Source organism: Fusarium fujikuroi, chromosome FFUJ_chr10 (genome assembly GCF_900079805.1).
Source record: "Fusarium fujikuroi IMI 58289 draft genome, chromosome FFUJ_chr10".
In the NCBI taxonomy this organism is placed as follows: domain Eukaryota; kingdom Fungi; phylum Ascomycota; class Sordariomycetes; order Hypocreales; family Nectriaceae; genus Fusarium; species Fusarium fujikuroi.
In genome coordinates, this window is record NC_036631.1 from 2,391,588 (window position 1) to 2,411,320 (window position 19,733).

At 48.4% G+C, this 19,733-nt stretch overlaps 8 protein-coding genes; 6 read left to right on the forward strand and 2 right to left on the reverse strand.

The window, feature by feature from the left end:
* Positions 1-284: 284 nt before the first annotated feature.
* Positions 285-2,184, forward strand: FFUJ_11145 (uncharacterized protein; the record flags this gene model as incomplete). XM_023570011.1 has 4 exons in its annotated part: positions 285-1,127; positions 1,402-1,680; positions 1,736-1,819; positions 1,870-2,184. The coding sequence occupies 4 exons, from the start codon at positions 285-287 to the stop codon at positions 2,182-2,184; spliced, it is 1,521 nt and encodes a 506-aa protein (XP_023437142.1).
* Positions 2,185-3,395: 1,211 nt separating this feature from the next.
* On the forward strand, positions 3,396-4,667 carry FFUJ_11146 (related to glycosyl hydrolase; the record flags this gene model as incomplete). XM_023570012.1 has 3 exons in its annotated part: positions 3,396-3,817; positions 3,872-4,520; positions 4,569-4,667. 3 exons carry the CDS (start codon positions 3,396-3,398, stop codon positions 4,665-4,667), a joined length of 1,170 nt encoding a protein of 389 aa, XP_023437143.1.
* A 1,727-nt stretch (positions 4,668-6,394) lies between these two features.
* FFUJ_11147 (related to putative tartrate transporter) lies at positions 6,395-8,238 on the forward strand (the record flags this gene model as incomplete). XM_023570013.1 has 6 exons in its annotated part: positions 6,395-6,797; positions 6,848-7,049; positions 7,106-7,651; positions 7,705-7,868; positions 7,921-7,989; positions 8,042-8,238. 6 exons carry the CDS (start codon positions 6,395-6,397, stop codon positions 8,236-8,238), a joined length of 1,581 nt encoding a protein of 526 aa, XP_023437144.1.
* Positions 8,239-8,485: 247 nt separating this feature from the next.
* On the reverse strand, positions 8,486-9,835 carry FFUJ_11148 (probable endo-1,4-beta-xylanase; the record flags this gene model as incomplete). Its single annotated transcript, XM_023570014.1, has 1 exon — positions 8,486-9,835. The coding sequence occupies one exon, from the start codon at positions 9,833-9,835 to the stop codon at positions 8,486-8,488; it is 1,350 nt and encodes a 449-aa protein (XP_023437145.1).
* A 1,019-nt stretch (positions 9,836-10,854) lies between these two features.
* FFUJ_11149 (related to xylosidase/glycosyl hydrolase) lies at positions 10,855-12,390 on the forward strand (the record flags this gene model as incomplete). Its single annotated transcript, XM_023570015.1, has 1 exon — positions 10,855-12,390. The coding sequence occupies one exon, from the start codon at positions 10,855-10,857 to the stop codon at positions 12,388-12,390; it is 1,536 nt and encodes a 511-aa protein (XP_023437146.1).
* Positions 12,391-12,939: 549 nt separating this feature from the next.
* On the forward strand, positions 12,940-17,031 carry FFUJ_11150 (related to ankyrin; the record flags this gene model as incomplete). XM_023570016.1 has 5 exons in its annotated part: positions 12,940-13,797; positions 13,857-13,977; positions 14,027-14,861; positions 14,910-15,152; positions 15,309-17,031. The coding sequence occupies 5 exons, from the start codon at positions 12,940-12,942 to the stop codon at positions 17,029-17,031; spliced, it is 3,780 nt and encodes a 1,259-aa protein (XP_023437147.1).
* Positions 17,032-17,267: 236 nt separating this feature from the next.
* On the reverse strand, positions 17,268-17,829 carry FFUJ_11151 (uncharacterized protein; the record flags this gene model as incomplete). XM_023570017.1 has 3 exons in its annotated part: positions 17,268-17,288; positions 17,352-17,531; positions 17,581-17,829. 3 exons carry the CDS (start codon positions 17,827-17,829, stop codon positions 17,268-17,270), a joined length of 450 nt encoding a protein of 149 aa, XP_023437148.1.
* Positions 17,830-18,903: 1,074 nt separating this feature from the next.
* FFUJ_11152 (uncharacterized protein) lies at positions 18,904-19,617 on the forward strand (the record flags this gene model as incomplete). XM_023570018.1 has 2 exons in its annotated part: positions 18,904-19,075; positions 19,127-19,617. The coding sequence occupies 2 exons, from the start codon at positions 18,904-18,906 to the stop codon at positions 19,615-19,617; spliced, it is 663 nt and encodes a 220-aa protein (XP_023437149.1).
* Positions 19,618-19,733: the final 116 nt, after the last annotated feature.

Sequence of the window (19,733 nt, forward strand, 5' to 3'; positions counted from 1 at the left end):
TAAGACGGACAATGCTGATTGGTGATGAAGCTGATAAGCATCTCACTGATATCACGCCGGCTATATCGGCATTCTAAGCCGTGTCTAAAACGCCGGTGCCGCGTTCTTGAACGCCGACGGTAGCCTTGAACACCGGTGGCTTGTTTCCACTTCGCCATATCCAAGTACTCATATCAAGCTCTATCAAGACTAGTAATTTCGTTATCTTTACCTCGCAGTCGACAGAGGCACTCACCCAGTCTATTATTTTCCAAGCCGTTGACACTTCAGACCAATCAACCACCATGGCGGTTTCTCGCAATGGCAGCAGCAATACCGCTCACGTCAATATGATGACGGACAGCGTTATAGCGAACCTACCACCCGATGGTCTGAGAGTTATCATCCGCTCACTACTGGCATCGCACCCTGATATCACCGCGAGCTTTGAAGACGCAACGCGACAATACCTCGCTCAGGCACAGACAAGGACGTCAAAATCTCAGCTTGCCGCTCTTGATGTTGGAGGATTGGAGAAGACCCAAAGGATAGCTCGCTGTATGCTTGGCTCTGGACAAGCGTTTGATGGTGTTTCCATTCTCGAAAGACTGGTTATTCGCGGTGTTCAGATCGCTCTCGACTCACCGGAAACAGAGAAACAGAGAGTTAATTCACTCCTCGCTTCTTTGGATGGTGACTTGGTCCAAGCCATGACAGCTGTGACGAAGAAGCTTGCTGTGAGCTCCGGGGCACGAGCGCTTTCTCCAGGAGAACATGATATCATCCAAGCACTGTTTGAGTCTCTTGCGCAGTGTCAACGGATGCTGAAGGACACAGGCATGGATTTTCCCTATGGAAGGGGAATGCTCACAACGGCAAACATCTTGCGTATTGATTTGCCGGAGTCGCCAGAAGGAAGATTGAATAAGATACCTTCTGACATTACACGTCCTCTGCCGGCCAAGGAAACTTTTCAACTTGACGATAGAATATTGCCTCGCATTTTCTCGGGCTTATGGCAGATGTCAAGTCCAGCCTGGGGCTCCGCGCAGATGACTGAGATCATTGACGGATTCTCAACGCATGTTCAGAATGGATTCACTGCTTTCGACATGGCTGACCACTATGGAGATGCTGAAGTTTTATATGTAAGTTCACAAGATCCTACACGGCCTTTGGACAATTGACTCACGACAAAAGGGCCGCTTTAGATCCTTGTATCCACATAAAGACGACATGTTCACTGCAACAAAGTACTGCGTGTTTCATCCAATGACTGTTTCCCGGGAAGCAGTACAAGCCAACGTTGGCGAGAGGTGCAATAGATTACAGCAAGAGGTGATCGATCTCCTTCAGTTTCATTGGCAACTTGCAAGTCATGATACCCATTTGTCATAAGAGATCCTACTAACAGAGTACCAGTGGGATAATCCCCAGTATATCGACGCGCTACAATATTTGGCAGAAGACAAGCGAGTGGCTCGGATCGGTTTATGCAACTTTGATACAGAACATCTTGAGCATGTTGTCGAAAGTGGAGTCAAGATATTCACGAACCAAGTCCAGGTTGGTACTTCAGCAATCACTGATGTAGCCGGTCCTGACAAGATGCAGTTCTCGCTAGTTGACTCGAGACCTACGTTCAAGATGGCAGATGCATGCTCGCGCCATGATATTAAGCTTTTGACGTATGGCACTCTGGTAAGCGTCTTCTGATATATATCGCCAAGCAACCACTAACAACTGATTTCCCCAGTGCGGTGGATTCATCGCAGACAAGTGGCTCAATGAACCCGAACCAGATGTCTACGACACTAACATTACTCCCAGCCAGAGAAAGGTAAGCAAAACAGCCATATTCTCGCATCGACATACTGACGATATCGTAAGTACTATGGAATGATATGTAGCTGGGGCGGCTGGGATCTCTTCCAAGAGCTGCTCAGCGTCCTTCGCACCGTCGCGACAAAACACGAAGTCAACATCTCCAATATAGCTACGCGCTGGGTCTTGGACTTTCCTTATGTTGGAGCAGTCATCATCGGTGCCAGGATCGGCATGAGTGAGCATACAAGTGACAATGCTACTACTCTGGGCTGGAGTTTGGATGATGATGACTGTGGGCTGATTGAAGAGGTCTTGGATAGGAGTAACAGAGCCGAGATGTTTGAGACGATGGGTGATTGCGGTAATGAGTACCGGTAAGAGAGCTACATCTATTTGTGGAGATATCTGTTCGGCGCTGGTTCCGGATTTCCAAAATGGGATGGGAGGGAGCATGTAACGTCTGATCAATGGGACATACACCTCGTGTATGCAGGCCGCTCGGTCGGGACTGGCGAGCTGATCTCCCACCGGGAATTATTTCCTGTGATGCGAGGTTCTTTTGACCCATCTCATTTGCATGACTATCCTTTGCCAATCATGGAAACTTGAAATCATTCTCAAACGTATCATAGCCTGATATCGATATTACCTCAACACATGTATCGACTATAGCCATGTGACTTTGCCAGCAAACGCCTGAGGAGTTGAATATTTCAGAGGATTTGAGATGTAAAAAGTAGAACACCGGGGCTTTTTCCGCCCCCGGTTAATGATCTTCATCCCACCACAAATCAGCCCTCGTCTGTAGGTCACTACGCGTCCCAATCAACGTCCCCTCTATATCATCTCGTGATCGATAACCACCCACACGGCTACCAAAACAATGTGCTTTTCTAAGACTGACGCATGAAAACAGATGCACATCGGTGACAACAACAACACTATCTGTAAATCATATTCCGGTCAACTTGAAGGATGGCGATGATTACATGGCCCAAATGAATTACCTTCGGAATTTTAAGTGCAATGTTGCAGCGAGCTTGGCCCGTAAGAATCAGTTGTTGCAGGAGATTACGATACATGTGACATTATATCGTACACAATGATGTATTGCCATAATTGATCGCATCTTCACTACTTACCCTGTAGAACCCATTACATCACAACATCCCACTTAATACAGGGCTTTAATGACGTCCACTTAACATTGACCAGAAAGTAATATTAATGCTGGTAGCATATCATATGTTCTTATGCATAAGGATTCATTCCCGGCTTAATTGCTAGAACCTCATTGGTACGATGGTGCGTTGCAACCCGCTGGATATTGCTTCCCCTCATTGGTGACCTCACGAAGCATGAAGAAACAAGGCTTTATGAAACAACAATTGATCACAAGTGCACAGTCACAGGAGTTCCTTGAGCGACCGACAGTATGACGCTTGGCCGTTGGTACCTGCCTTGTTGGCGACACAGTCTTGCTCTATATGAGCGACGAGGCTCGTCATGATGGGCCTGGTCGATCAATCGACGTTGGAGGTACCCAAACAAAACCGTTCTAGGCAGTGATTTCATTGAAAATACTCAAGATGTCTACAGTGTGTAGCAAGTTGTGGCCCTTCATGCGGACCCTCGTCATTATGCTCATTGGAGCTGAGTTGGGCCTTTGTTATCTGACGGAGATGGCAGATACCATGATCGCAAAGGGTATAACACCCGACCTTGGATATCAAGATGCTGTTCTTTATCTCGGATTCGAAAAGGCTTACGAACTTACTGGCGATCAGAAGTATCTGGACTGGTACATCGGCCAGATCGACGGCCCTGTTGTTCAAGAGGATGGCTCCATCAAAGGTCTCAACACATCGCGGTATATTCTTGATGAGTACCGAATGGGGCACAACTACCTTTATCTTTTCAATCAAACTGGAGAAACAAAATATGAGACGGCTGCCAATATAGTCAGGCGTATGCTGGATTCTTATCCTCGCACTCCTTCCGGGGGCTTCTGGTGAGAGAAACGCGTCAAACTTTTGTCGCGCGACAACTACTAATCGGTTCATAGGCACCAGCAGTTCTTTCGTAATCAAATGTGGCTTGATGGTATCTATATGGCAGATTCATTCTATGCCAGGTGGACGCATCTCTACGACTCAGACAATGACACAGCTTGGGACGACATACTTCTACAGTACGAGCTCATACATGAGCATACAATCAACGAGACGACTGGTCTTCATGTGCACGGATGGGTCGAAGGCCAAGCATCATGGGCCGATCCAGAAACAGGTCGAGCGCCTAATGTATGGGGACGCGCTCTTGGCTGGTACTTCATGGCCCTCGTCGAGGTATTGCAGTACTTCCCCACGTCACATGCCGGGTATGACCAGCTACTCGGATACCTTCGATCAGTCGCAAAGGGTCTTAAGGACTCCCGAGATCCAGATCTTGGCAGCTGGTGGCAAGTCATGAATGAACCCTACCCTGAACGCGAAGGCAACTTTATCGAGAGTAGCGGCTCCTCCATGTTTACGTGGGGATTACTTAAGGCTGTTAATTTGGGATATCTCGACTCAGATGAATATCTCGAAACTGCTAAAGATGCTTTCACAAGCTTGATTCACAACTTTGTCACCGAAGGCGACGATGGGTTACTGGTGTTGAACAGCACCGTCGCTGAATGCGGATTGACTAGTTCAAATGTCACGTTTGAGGTGAGTATACCGTTTCCAATGTCCATGTTCATTGACTGACAGGAACAGTACTACGTCAGCAGACCAAAGCTGGAGAATGGCCAAAATGGCGTAGGGCCATTCATGCTTGCTTCTTATGAATGGGAGTCATGGGCGAAGGACGCATGAGTATCTCAGGTCGCAACAGGGTGGTTGGATGGCAAGAGGAACTCAACAATCCTCATTTTTCTCGTTTTGCAAGGGGACGGTAGCTGCAGAGTCAACCCGATATTTTCTTTGTTCGTCGTAGCGAATTCTGCAGTTCTGCTACATCACTACCGCGATACGCTTATAGTTCCAATCATTCCAAGACGCTCATTACCATCTCAATGGCGCACCTCGGTCCTGGCGTCGGAGAACGAACATCCGAGTCGGACTACTTGTTTGCCAAGGGCAGGTTGAAGCCAAGGAAACAAGTGCCGGGTGTATGTATGTAATCCAGCTGATAAGCTATGCGAAAATCATTACCTTTTGTCGAGTGGTTTTTTTCACTGTCAGTGCCCTATAACTATGGCGGGCATGCGCTGTGGCTACACGAGCGGCGTAACCCGAGTTTTCTCTTAAATCCATCAAAGCAGAAGAAACATCTCCTTGATATTTGGGGGAAACACAAATAAGTCTGACATATTTCGGCGATATCCATGCTGGTACATATAACAGGATCTCAGAATTACTTCCGAAAATACCAGATTCCTTGGTATACAAAGCAATCGCATGAAAATCTCCCGCGGGATTCGCTGGGCACGGCAAAGTGTCGGATCCGGAGAAGGCCTGATCCCGCGGGTAACGACAGCCCCATCCGCCAAGGTCCTGAACAAGCTTAAGAATAACCTTTTCCCACCTCAAAACAACAACTTGGCGAGATTGGTTCCCATAATGCTTGGCCCTGACATGATGGTGGAGTAGCGCCCAGGCGGGAATAATCCACTATAGTGGGTAGTCATGCCCGGAGCTTCACAGCACAGGTCGCAGTAATCGACTCTCCGCCCTTGGCACGGGAAGACTCGGGCCTTTTTCTGTGTGTTTGGAGTAACATGCCAAGGCTGAACGGGAGAGACGGGAGCTGACCCCTCCTTGAGTTGAGAATTGCTGCGTGATTGGGGAAGAGGATGAACGCATTGCGATTCAGTGATCTTGGCGTATGGCTAGCTACAGAGAAAAAAAACATACGAGAGAATTCTTTCTCCGTTTTGCTTAGACGAATTGATGAAAGCGTGGAATAAGAATAGCACGCGAGATATGTTATGGGCTTTTTTTTTTGAGAGACTAGAGTGATCGAGACTGGCCTGTTGACCTACCGGTCGGCAATACAGCGCTGATAAAAAGAGCCTCATTCAGCCTCTTTATCAACCGCCACGGCATCATAGCGTAATAATCGAACTCTAGTAAAAGAACTCTAAAGATACATTGATTCAAAGCGATGTGATCTGATTACCATTTGACACCGCCGATCTCTGCAATTCATCTGGGGTCCGATCCAGTCTGTGTGTTTTCGCACGCGAGACCGTTTTGCCCCAGAACCCTTCTCTTCTCCAGTTTTCATAGAGACGAAATTCTTCGTTGCCCCGGACTCTTGGCTCACACATGCAACCATCTGGGGGACACACGACTTTCCCCAGCTTGCCCAGCCATGCCAACGTTGGAGAGATGCGGGGTTTTTCCTTTTCCCATCGCCAATGTTTTTTTCTCTCTTGTGTCTCGCTGATCTATAAAAAATGCCATCTACCTTCGTTTTTGTCTTCGGTCTTGTTCTCGTGTACTCAGCCTTTTGCCTTGGTTGACATCACAAGCCCTTCCTTTCTCAGCCAATTGAATCGTCGTTCTCCCCCTATTTGTTACGCGTTATTTGTCAAGATATGACGACCCCCAATGAGAAAGCGGGCGGTGATGCGCCTCCGCAAGACATTCAGGCCCCGGGTTCTGATGTCAAGCCTCCCATTGACGAGAAGGCCGATACTGCTTCTGCCATTGAGAAGGAGCTTGGTATGGTAGAGGAGGGATATCTCAAGAATGAAGGTCGTCTTCCTAGCCCCGAGGAGCAGATTGACGCTCTGGGTATTCCGAACTGGCGCGAGCTGGAGAAAAAGATTGTTCGTCGTCTTGATATGACTCTCATGCCTTGTGTTTGGTGTCTTTACTTCTTCAATTACCTTGACAGAGCGTCGATTGGTCACGCTAGACTGAGCACGTTCGACGAGGATCTCAATCTTACTGGTTCCAATTTCTCTTCGGCTGTCTCTATTCTCTCTCTCGGTTATGGTAAGCTCTATGCACAGTTGGTGTTTTGAGACAATACTGACATTTTGCAGTCCTTGGCCAACTCCCCAGTAACATGTTGATCACCAAGATTCGGCCTAGTCTCTATCTTTGCCTCATGGCTATTGTCTGGTCTGGTGTCAGTGTCGCTACTGTCGGAGTCAAGTCTTACTCTGGACTCATGGGAGTTCGCTTCGCTCTTGGTCTTGTTGAGGCGCCTCTTCTTCCTGGCGCTATCTACCTCCTTGGTTGTTGGTAAGCTCATCCTTTTACATGGCATCATCAGCCCGGAAGCTCACACAATAATCTAGGTATACCAGAAAAGAAGTCGCGTTCCGCATGGCTATCCTCTACTCAGCTCAGACGATTGCTTTCTGCTCAGCCGGTCTCATCGCCGCCGCCACCTACGCCACTCTCGAGAAGGCCCACGGCCTTGCTGGCTGGCAGTGGCTCTTCATCATCCTCGCCACCGCTGGAGCCGGCTCTGCCATGATCTGTATCTGGTTCATCCCCGATTATCCCGACTCGACTACCGGCAGCGCCATGTGGACTATGACTGAAGATATGCGAAAGGTTGCTGCTGCACGTGTCCTCGCTGATCGCCCTTCCACTACCGAGGCCAAGACTGGTGCTTGGGAAGGATTGAAGCTTAGTGTTCGCGACCCTAAGCTCTACATCCTTACTCTCATGAACATCACCATCTCCGCTGCTTACGGGTTCTCCAACTTCTACCCTTCCATCGTTCGTGGTCTGGCTGCCGATTGGGGATACAGCTCTGTCATCGCGCTTGTTCTCACTGCGCCGCCTTACATCTTTGCTGCTATCGGCTCATATGTCAACGCTTGGCACTCTGACAAGTAAGTATCAACTGATTTCATGCATCACATAATTACTAATAGTTGCCTTGTAGGGTCAAGGAGCGAGGTCTGCATTATGCCATCCCCGTTGCCGTCGCTTGTATCGGTTTCATTGTCTGCTTAGCGACCACCAACCCCCAGGCTCGATACGGAGCTTCTTTCATCTACGTTGGTGGCATGTACATCGCCAACCCTCTCATCATGGGTTATGTCAGCGGTATGTTATCTATACTCTTCAACTACTGAATATGGTCCTGACTATCTCTTAGGTGCTCTTGCAAAGACTCCCGAAAAGCGAGCTGCCTCTGTTGCACTTTGCAACCTTCTATCTCAAATCGGTAAGTTTACTCCAACTTAAATCCCTGAACCATAGCTAACAAGGTCTGATAGGAAACTTCACTGCTCCTTTCATGTTCGTGACGAAGGAGGAGCCTCGCTACATCAGCGCCTTCATCGGTATGATGGCCTTCGGTTTGACCTCTAGTGCCTGCGCTATCGTCATGAAGATTTGGCTCAGCCGCTCCAATAAGCGGCTGTTGCGAGAGGCGCAGCAAAATGGTACTGCCTACCAGCCCTATGTCACCTAAGCCTCCAACAACCCTGCACAGCCTCCATAGTATTGGGTTGATGCAAAGGTGTATGGCTTCAGTCGTTGCTAGATGATGAAAATATTCTTACCGGATGATGAGAAAGATATGGAATGGGAAATATTACGATGCTGGAATTTGTGGCAAATGGCCACCCGTCGTAATGAATGAGAGTTATATACTATAGCCATCAGAGCAATTATGTACAAGAAGTGCAAACTCTCATATCATCCAGATCTCAAATCATTTAGCTGAACTGCCACCAGTTGAAGTTAAACAGATAGTCAGATCCAGTCCCCGTGAAGACAAGGAAGAGATCACTCGTGCCAGTAGCACCACTAACAGGGCAGTCCACAGTCTTGTAGGTCTGCCAGTTTCCAGTAGTCGTTACCGTGCAGGTACCAACCAACTTGCCCGTCTTGCTACCAAGTCGAAGCTCGATCTTACCGCCGCTGCTGTTTGAGGCAACACGAGCGCTAAAGGTCTTTGCACCAGTGCTACCAAAGTCGACACCCTTGACCTTGATGTAGTCACCATTGTTGATGAAAGCAACGTTGAGACCACCTTCACTGCAGACTTCAGTCTCGATGCCCTCAGACCAAGCGATGGTCTCGGCCTCCTGCTTGACATATGGGTTCAGAGACTTGACTTGAGCAGGGCCCTGTGTAGTCATCTTGATCTCAGGGATCAGACCGTCTGAACCATACTTGAAGCTCTCAACAGCCACAGACCGAGTGTACCCACTACCACCAGTAAGAGCACCATTATGGTAAAAGAAATACGAGTTGTTCTCGAAGTCTATGATGCCAGGATGATTGGTGAAGCTTCGGCCCTCCTTGTTCATCACGACACCGCGGTAAGTCCAAGGCCCAGTGGCGCTGGGTCCAGTCGAGTAGCGGATATCCTCGGAACAGCAGTTGGCGGCGTAGATCATGTAGTAAAGATTGCCACGCTTGTACAGCCAGGGTCCTTCCTCAAAGGTTGTAGGGCGCTGCGCGTTGTTTGGACGGCTGCCGAATCCAGCAGTTGTGAGCGAAACCTTGTTGACGCTTCCACTGTAGGAGAGCATGTCTTGGTTGAGCTTCACATAGTACAAGCCAGGGTTACCCCAGTATAGATAGGCCTGGCCATCAGTGTCGATATACACAGTTGGGTCGATCTCATTGTTCTCAACCAATGGCTTTCCGAGGGCATCCGTGTAGGGCCCAAGGATGTTGGTACTAACACCAACGCCAATAGCCATTCCTCCCGTTTTTGCATTGCGGACAGGGACGTAGAAGTAAAACTTTCCGTTTCGGGCAACGACTTGTCCAGCCCAAGCTCTGCTGTTGGCCCAGCTGAATGTCTTCAAGCTCATCGGTACACCATGGTGCTGCCAGTTGACCATGTCTGCTGACGAGAAGAGGCGCCAGTCGGTCATGTTGAAGTCGGTAGAGCCATCGTTGTCATGGCCGGTGAAGAGGTAGACACGGCCATTGTAGACCATTGGCGCTGGGTCTGCGGTGTAGATGTCTTGGACGATGGGGTTGTCTGCTAGAGCAAGACCGGTGAGGCCCAGGAGGGTGCTGGCGAACAGCAACGGAGTGGTCAACCACATGTTGGAGATGTCTCGAAGCAACTGTTGATGTGAATCAATGTCTTGCTAACTCGGGCTCTTGACCAAGAGTAATTATATAGTGGAATTATTATAAGCAGTTTGAAGTCACCTTTAAATATGTGATCCTATGCTGACATGCAAATCTCAGTTCCCCGTATGGGGAAGGTGACAACTCAAATTCAGTTAAGAATTGCTAGCGTTGGGGTAAACGATGATAAACGAGCAACTACCGTATTTGGACAAATTGGCTATGATGTCTTCGTAAGATAACCACAGACAATTTGCGCGCCTAACCAGTATGCGGACCTAAGGCCGTATTTAACACCGACCTTAGAGCTTCTATTTGTGCGCATCGCCAGACCACAGCTGATCATGGAAGTAGAACCCGGATATCCGGAACAAGGCGAATCATTTACTGGAAACAGACAGCACATCGGCGGAGGTTCATTAATTGGCACGCATACGAGAAGACACTTGGGTCATGTTTCAGTCAAGGGTGAGATGAACGCAAATCATCTGGTGTATCCATACTTCATCTGGGGTAACGGAAGAGGCATTCCGTTTGTCAAAAGGGAGCATGGTGACATCCACCAAATGCCGAATGCTGCAAGTGCCGATCTTCCGTTAAGCGATCCATATAAAACACGCCCAAATTAGGCTAATACGACTAGTCATGGCCTTCAGCTCCCCTTAATTACTCGAGTAGTGACGAATAAATGAAGCGTCTGCTGATTTGTTTGACCACGTTTGTTTCAGCCTGAAGTTGTCGCATCGTGCATAATGCGGGGTTCAACCCTGTAATAAACATTGGCGCGCTGCTACTCGTGGCTCTAGAGGGGGATGTATTTCCGTGAGAACTCTAAGAAGTCTGGACGCTGATCCCTGCTCAGCTAAAGCGCGCCAATCGTTTCATGTCAAAACTCCAATTTGGAATGTCGGTCATTTTCTTAAAAGGTAGAGTGAGGACTACTGTAATAGGTTCTCTTCAACAAATCTCTTTAGTTGTACACGGCTTCAAAATGCGTGCTATTCTTGGCCTCCTCTTCTCGGCCGCTGCCGCCATGGCAGAAAAGTTTACAAACCCTGTTATTTGGGAAGATCTCTCTGATGTTGAAGTCACTCGGGCTGGAGATGCCTACTTCATGACCGCTTCGACATTCCACTACTCCCCCGGCGCTCCAGTCCTTCGATCCTACGATCTCGTCAACTGGGAGCACATTGGACATTCCGTCCCTGTTCTCGACTGGTCCTCCAAGTACAGCCTTGAGAACGGGCAGCGAGCCTACGTCAAGGGTATCTGGGCTTCTTCTCTCCGCTATCGAGAGAGCGACGGAAAGTTCTACTTCGTTGCTTGCATTGAGTTCGGAAAGACTTATGTCTACAGCGCGTCGAGCCCAACTGGCCCGTGGTCTCAGATCACAACCATCAACAAGTGCTATTACGATGCTGGTCTGCACTTCGATACTGATAACACTCCTTACGTTGCCTATGGACGAGGTGATCTTCACATTGCCCAGCTCTCCAAGGACATGAAGACCGAAGTCAAGGAACAGGTTGTCCTCTCACCGCCATCGACGCTTACTCTTGAGGGATCTCGCTTGTACAAGAAAGACAACAACTGGTACATCTTCTTGACACGTCCTGCTACCGGACAATACATCGCCAAATCGACCAACGGTCCCTTCGGATCTTATGACCTCCGCATCATCGCCGATAACCTCAAACTAGCTACCGCTCCTCGAGCTGGAGCACCTCACCAAGGCGGACTTATCGATACACCCAACGGCAACTGGTACTACATGTCTTTCGTGGACATGTACCCTGGCGGAAGAGCACCAGCTTTGGCGCCTATCACCTGGGGCAGCGATGGCTTTCCCAAGATCACTCTCGTCAATGGCCAATGGGGCAACTACGACTACCCACTTCCTAAACGCACTGTTCCCAGCCCTATTGGTACTGATACCTTCACTGGTCCCAGCCTCCGAGCAGATTGGGAGTGGAATCATAACCCTGACACCAAGAGCTTCACTGTCAACAACGGCTTGACCTTGAAGACTGCTACTGTTACCAAGGACTTGTATCAAGCTCGTAACACCCTTACCCACCGAATTCGGGGTCCTCAGGGAACCGGCACAGTCCTCATCGACTTCTCCAAGATGGCCGATGGTGATCGTACTGGTCTTGCCGTTCTTCGCGACTCATCAGCCTGGATCGGCATCGAACGTGAAGGAAGCAACTTCAACCTCGTCTTCAACACTGGCCTCAGCATGAACACTGACTGGACCACCAAGTCCACTGGAAGTGTTTCAGCTCGACAGAACAATGTTTCCTTCCGCAAGGTGTATCTCCGTGTCACTGCTAATATCAGCCCTGGTGCTGCTGGATCTGCTGTGTTCAGTTATAGCACCGACGGTAATAGCTTTACCAACTTCGGGTCCACAGTCTCGCTTGGTAATGATTGGCAGTTCTTCCCCGGACATCGTTATGGTATTCTTAACTATGCTACAAAGAGTCTCGGTGGATCCGTGCTTGTTTCGCGATTCGATAACAAATAATCGCCATGTTTGAGCTTCATCGTATATAGCTTTCAGGTACATATCGAGAAAATAGTAAATACTTATCAAGAAACCTCGGTGTCAGGCTTTTCATTCTTTCACGGGGATCATGACTTGCAAAAGCTTCAATTCACCCAGTCTCAATGCTACAAAGCGTTGGGCCACTACAGGGCGCAGGGAAATTTACAGATTTAAAACAGAATATCAAAATGAGCTGACAATGGTTCTTTTAAATTCAGGCTTCTTCATCTGAATTTGTCTCAGCTTAGGGTCCCTTATCTAAGTATTTTTCTCTTTCGTTATCGTCTTAGGTTTTGCTGTTTCCCCAAATTCGAGACCAAGCTAGTAAACACCCCCATATAAGAATACAAGGGCACATGTGCAAGCTGCAGGCCAGCTCAGACGGCCAGAGCCTACGATTGGTCTGGAATCGCATCTGCTGATGGAGGGGCTGCTTGTTTCGTACTGCTAGCCTTCTTTTTCCTTTCTCTATATCTCTTTGGACCAACTCATCCACGCATACCCATAGACTAAGGACCAGAACCTCTGATGAGTCAGGATAGGAAAAACACGGGTCTCTTCACGCATAATGACTATACCGTGGGATGGGTCTGCGCCTTGCCCAAGGAGCTAACGGCCGCTACAGCCATGCTGGATCATCAGCAGCAACCACTATCGAAGCCCCGAAACGATATCAACTCGTATACTCTCGGTTCCATTGGGCCTCACAACATTGCCATTACTTGCTTACCAAAGGGCATGATAGGAAATGTCCCAGCAGCCACAGTTGCTAGTCATTTAGTCACTACCTTTCCCTCTATCAAGGTCGGTCTCATGGTAGGTATTGGTGGTGGTGTACCATCCAACAAGGTCAGGCTGGGAGATGTTGTTGTCGGGACATCCTCTGGTGACTACCCGGGAGTGGTGAAGTGGGATGCTGGCAAGGTACATGGGCAGGGAAAGTTTGAACGAACTGGATCACTTAACAATCCACCTCAGTCACTGTTGACAGCTCTTACACAACTAGAGACGCAACACAACCTGGTCGGATCAAAGATCCCCGAGTATTTGGAAGAACTGAAAGACAAATGGCCCAAGCTTACTGCTACATCTTTGCGGAGCGAGTCTCTCAAAGACTTATTATTCAAGTCGTCTTACGAACACCTTGAGAACACTGCTTCTAACACGGACGATGAAGATCTAGATGGGGATGAGGACGAGGAGCAGGGCCCTTGTCGGTTTTGTGATAGATCCATGATTGTGAAGAGAAAAGACAGAGAGATGCGCATATTCTTTGGTCTAATCGCATCAGGCGATAAGCTGATCAAAGATGCTGCGTCACGGAACACACTTAACAGAGACCTCGGTGGACGGGTCCTCTGTATCGAGATGGAGGCTGCGGGTCTTGTGAATCACTTTCCTTGCCTTGTCATACGGGCATATGTGACTACGCCGATTCGCATAAGAACAAAGATTGGCAGGAACACGCAGCTATTGTAGCCGCAGCTTTTGCAAAGGAGCTCTTACAGTATGTACAGCCGACCGATGTGAAAGGGGAGCGTCCACTGAAAGATTTGTTGAACGATGGTAAAATTCGTATCTTCTCCGCTAGTTATTACCAGCTAATTTTGAATAGTCTACTGTATTGTCTCCGAAACAAGAGAAGATGTCGCCGAGATCAGAGCCAATCAGAACAGGAAGGATGATATCAAGATTCTCGACTGGCTCACAGCAGTTGAATACGGCTTGCAACAGAGCGAGTTTCAGAAGGTTCAAGAGCCAGGAACTGGCAGTTGGCTTCTCAATACCACCGAATACCGAGATTGGGTTAAGAAACCTGGGCAAACTCTCTTTTGCCAAGGTATCCCAGGTGTTGGTAAGACTATCCTGACATCAGGTCTGATCGCACACCTAAACTCAGAGCTCGCGGGAGACTCTGCAGGCGGTTTATCATACATCTTCTGCAACTTCCAGAGGCAGGATCAACAAACCAGTGACGGCCTCCTTACATGTATACTGAAACAGCTTTCTGCCGGCTTGCCGTCCCTGCCAGAGTGCTTACGGTCTCTCTACACAAACCATGCTATCCAACGGACACGGCCATCACCCAGAGAAATTATTTCTACTCTTGGGCCCGTGATCTCTGAACACTCGAGAGTATTCATCATAGTTGATGCGCTTGATGAGTACGGGAGTGCTCCTGGCTCAAGGGAGTCCTTTCTTGTGCAGCTTGCTCGACTACAGGAAGAATTTAACGTCAATATCTTTGCCACTTCCCGATTTAACACCACAATATCTTCTGAGATCAGATCCAGCTTCCCGAACAGCGCGAGTCTAGAGATCAATGCGGTGAGGGGCGATATTGGCACATACATCGAAGGAAACTTCAACATGTTGCCTCCCGACATCCGGCAAAACAAAGGTCTTCGCCGGGATATCATAGAGTCTGTTCAGGAATCGGTAGACGGAATGTACGTTTCCACTTGACAGGCATAAGAGCTATCGCTAACAGCTTGCAGGTTTCTTTTGGCGCGGATTTATCTGAACTTGCTTAGCTACAAGGTGTCTGAAACAGAGATACGAAACCAGTTATCCATGTTCAAGCGAGGAAGTAGGAAGGGCAATGCAAAAGCCTTGTCCAATGCATACGAACAAACTATGACCAGGATCAAATCCCAGGAACCAGATCACGCGATGCTAGCCAAAGGAGTTCTTCTTTGGCTTACATACGCGAGAAGCGAGTTGACCATTGAGGACCTGCAGTACGCCCTGGCAGCAAGATCCAAATACCGCATGGTTTACGCATAAGACTTGCCATTTGAGTCCACCATGATCTCTGTCTGTGCCGGACTTGTAGCCTTTGACGAGTCGAGTAAGATTATTCGGCTCGTTCATTATACCACGCAAGAATACCTTAGCCAGAATCCCCATGAACTATTTCCTTTGACGGAACAAGACATTGCAAGAACCTGCATGTCACATCTGTGGATTGAAGAGAATGAACGTTACCGTTTTCTCGACTTTGACCTCGCTACCAGATCCTCGTATCCATCATGGTGGTACAGCGCTGTGAATTGGGGACACCATGGGCGCGATTCCTCACTTTCGAATCGCGAGCTTATTGAGTTTTTGGATGATGAGGCGACCGTTAGTCTTGCCATGAGGAACGCTCTGCAGAAATTCAAAGTTGGCTACTTCTTCATGAGACATCTTCATATAGCGGCATATTTCGGTCTGGCCGAGCTTGTTGAGTATCTCCTTGATATGGGGACAGCGGTAGACATAGCGGACCGGACCGGGAGGACTCCACTATCATACGCCTCCGAACAGGGGCATGAGGCTATTATGGTGGTGCTCCTTGAAAGGGGAGCAAAAGCGGATTCTCAAGATGGTGAGATCGTTCCCAAGTGGCATTATGATAATGAGAACGCAGGACGCACTCCATTGTCATTTGCTACGGAGCAAGGGCACGAAGCTGCAGTTCATATCTTGATTGCTAATGGGGCTTCTGCTTCGGTAAGGTCCAAATCTGGACGCACACCACTATCTTATGCTGTGGAGGACAAACGAGAGAGTCCGGTTAGGTTGTTCCTCGAGACGGAACATGAGGATATCAGCATTGAAGTAGGCCGTGCAGTTGATAACGAGCATGAAGCTATCGTCCGACTGTTGCTTGAGAGTGGCGCTGACGTCGATTTCTCAATAATTCCAGGTTTCACCCCACTACTTCGTGCAACACGCGCCAACAACGAGAACATAGCCAGGCTGCTACTGGAGAATGGGGCAAATCCAGACCCTCTTCACAGTATGTCTACACCACTTTTGTTTGCTGCAGCAAGAGGGTATGAGAGAATTGCGAGACTGCTCCTTGTAACTGGAAGAGTTCAGATCGACCGACCAGATAGATTTGGGCGTACCCCTTTGTCCCATATGGCACAGCATGGACACAAAACCACAGTGAGAATACTGCTTGATATGGGGGCCAACCCTAACACTGCGGCAAAAGCGACTTTCGTTGGAGCACAATTCTATAATGGAAGAACACCTATTTCGTTCGCAGCAGAGAAGGGGCATCAAGAGATCGTTGAGCTTCTTATCGCCAGTGGGGCGGATCCCAATCTAATATCTACCTCTCAAGCCCAGAGCACCAGATTGACGCCAATTTTATATGCGGCAAGAAACGGGCGCGAAGGTGTCATTCGAACCCTCGTGGAATCAGGCCGAGCAGGCCCGGATTCCCCTGATGCCAAAGGTAGAACACCTCTTTCATATGCCGCAGAAAAGGGTATAAAATCTACCGTCAAACTGTTGCTGGAAAGGTATAAGGCGGATCCTGGTCATATGGATGAGGATGGGCACACCTCTCTTTCGTATGCTGCCCAGAAGGGTCACGCTGATGTTGTCTGTGAACTGCTGGAAACGGGCAAGGTTGGCCCTGATTCTGCTGACGGCTGGGGCTTTACACCGCTTTGTCACGCTGCATTATGGGACCACAAACGCGTTGTGCTTTTGCTAATTGAAAAGGGAGCGGATATTGACTATATCATTCCCCACGGGGACTGGAAAGGAAAATCCGCTTTAGTAATTGCTACAGAATATGGGCATCAGACAATCTTAGACATTCTAAACAGGAAGGGGTAGTATTTCTAAAATGTATACACATAGCATAGAGACCTGTTGTATTTTGCATGACCATTGAATATTCCTTAGTATTGTGATAGTTATCTGTTGTTAAGGAATGTATTGCCAAAAGCCTTGGCTTAGGCCTAAGGTAAAGACAGTATCCTAGCTAAATATATATCCTTGGCATTCCTCCAGCATTGCTAATTTGACACATAGGATTCCACAGAGAACTATATAGATGTAACTTGCTTCCTTCAACAATAGTGGTCGCCGTTCTAAACATTCAAAAGGTTAGACATTTACTAGGCGGATAACAAATAGAGTAGTACTAGACTTACAAAGGTACGGCCGATGCTGAGATCGTTGCTGCTCTCGTAGCCACCTCTGCCACTGCCGCACTTGCTATCGAGATAGCCATCCTTTCGAAGGACCGACTGGACCAAATTGCCGTTGATATAGCTTCCCTTTCCTCCACTCTTGTAATCACAAGCAAAGAAGGTTACGCCCTTGTGAGTTTTCTAATTCCACGGTTAGCTGTGAAATTCGAAGGAAGGGGTGATAACATACCGAAATCTGGCCTTTGAAGTTACCAGAGAGGTCAATCTTTCCATCAGCACCCTGCTCAACCCACAACTTGAACCCCTCAGCGCCAGCAGCTGCATCCTCTTCGTTAAGGGCAAATTTGTCACCGCCTGGACAGGTGGCTGGTCCAAGAAGGTCATCACGAGCTTGAAGACCAGCCGAGTTGGGTCGTGTGGGTGAACCAGCAGACAGAGCAGTGCAAGCTGCGATCAAGACAGTCAGGGAGTACATCATGATGGAAAGAGTAAAGATAGAAGATGAAGGTCTTTTGAAAGTGTTAATAATTGATGTTTTCAGGTTGTGAAGATAAGATGAAGATGAGAATGGTTTAGAATTGAATCAGTGGGTGGACGAAAGACTTTAATACTTCTTCAGGGAGCCTATCTTAACAGAAATGCTCCCTTCAACTTGCAAACTCTCGTAGACTGAGGAGCCATGGCGCAGGAAGTTCTGACACTGCAGTGGACTCTCAGATAATTACGTCAATGTTTCTATCTGTAAACTGGAAACTCGCCTCTCAAGGAGATGCCGACCTTCCATTTCAGAAAGTTAGAAAATCCTTTGATCCTGAGATATTCCTTCTTGATGATCTCTGACATAGGATCAATAATCAGGCAGCGAAGAAACCTCTTCTCTAGATAATTATGGGTCAAAAGCATTCCCGGGCCTTTCACAAGAGTGTTATTCTGAGTTGATGTAACTCACAGCTGATGCTTACTTGATGCGCCTCAGAATCAATTACGTCAGTGTATCCATTTAATCCTCCATGGAAAAAGGACTTCGGGTTTTTGGCAAGTTCCGGGTCTAATTTCGGAAACTTAATAAATCCTTCGGTCGTGAGATCTGCCTTCCGGGTTATCGATCGTCATTGATCTGCATGTTGCGGGAATTCCCTCATCATCCGAGGGCTGACATTGGGGGCTGTTTAGCCCTGCATACGAGCAACTAGATCCTTTGCTTATGGACACACTCCAACAAAACGAGGCGGAGCTGGCTGATCATCAGCCTTAGAAGTTTATTGGTGCCTAGGAGGAACTCGCGAAGGATGACTTTCAAAACTGTAGAACAATGATCGGCAGAAGAAACGGGATTCCGAGTTTACAGACAGAAACCGGGGAGCAAGGCATTGCGTCGTGATGTGCTCTATCCGGCTCTGGCTTTGTTAAATGTAGTCCTGTATGTGAAGTAAAACTATTTAAGAGGGCACAATTGTGGCATAACTTAGCATTAGAAATCATCATCATACAGTATCACGCATCGCAATATCCTATCAGCCTTTCTTCAAAAACCATCTCAAACCTAGCCACTATGTTTTACACGCGATTTCTTACCGCTGTCGTAGCCGGTCTCCTTGGAGCCCAAGGAGCTCTCGGTGTCAAGCACGGTGAAATCAGCGAGTTTGATGGCAAAAACGTTCGCTGGCAAGAGCTTGCCAAGGGCGTCTTCACAGGTGTCCCTGAGAATGAGTGGGACGATAAACGTAAGAAGACCGCATCTCGATACAATCCGCTCTGGTTCTGACAAAGCATAGTCCATAAGAGGTCTGCCGTTGAACTCGACATTAACGAGATCGTCGGCAACGTTACTACATCTGATGGCACTCAACTTGAATCGCGCGACCTTGCAGGCACGTGCAGAGCTGGCCAAAAATGCGTTGTCAAAGCCACCACTTACGTCTTGCTCTCGGGTTACAACGCTTGGGTCAGTACTGCTGAGTACGTCTCCAGTGGCAATCTTTGGGAGTTCCTCAACAAACCCTTCGTCGCCAACGCCGGTGGCGTTGCCATAGCTGGTATCATCTCGGGCCAGATCAACGAGGCTACCAAGAAGGAGTGCAGCACCGAACCTCCTGACACTTCCCAGGCTGACATTATTCGCACCGCCCTGGAGAAGGTTATTGACCAGAATACAGAAGCTGGGGAGGTTTCAATTGATATCAGTGGGCCTAGTGGCACGGTCAACATCAAGATTAAGGCTGGCCCTCCTAACACCAGCCCTAACCCAGAATGCAACCAGGGGTAGCTTCGCCGTAGAGCGACGAGCTCTAACAAGTACCTCATAGCTGGGTCTCACGATAAGCCTGAGACGTCCTGAGTTCTAATCGGTCTAAGGTCTGGTGCGCCTCGGTGCGGTAACAA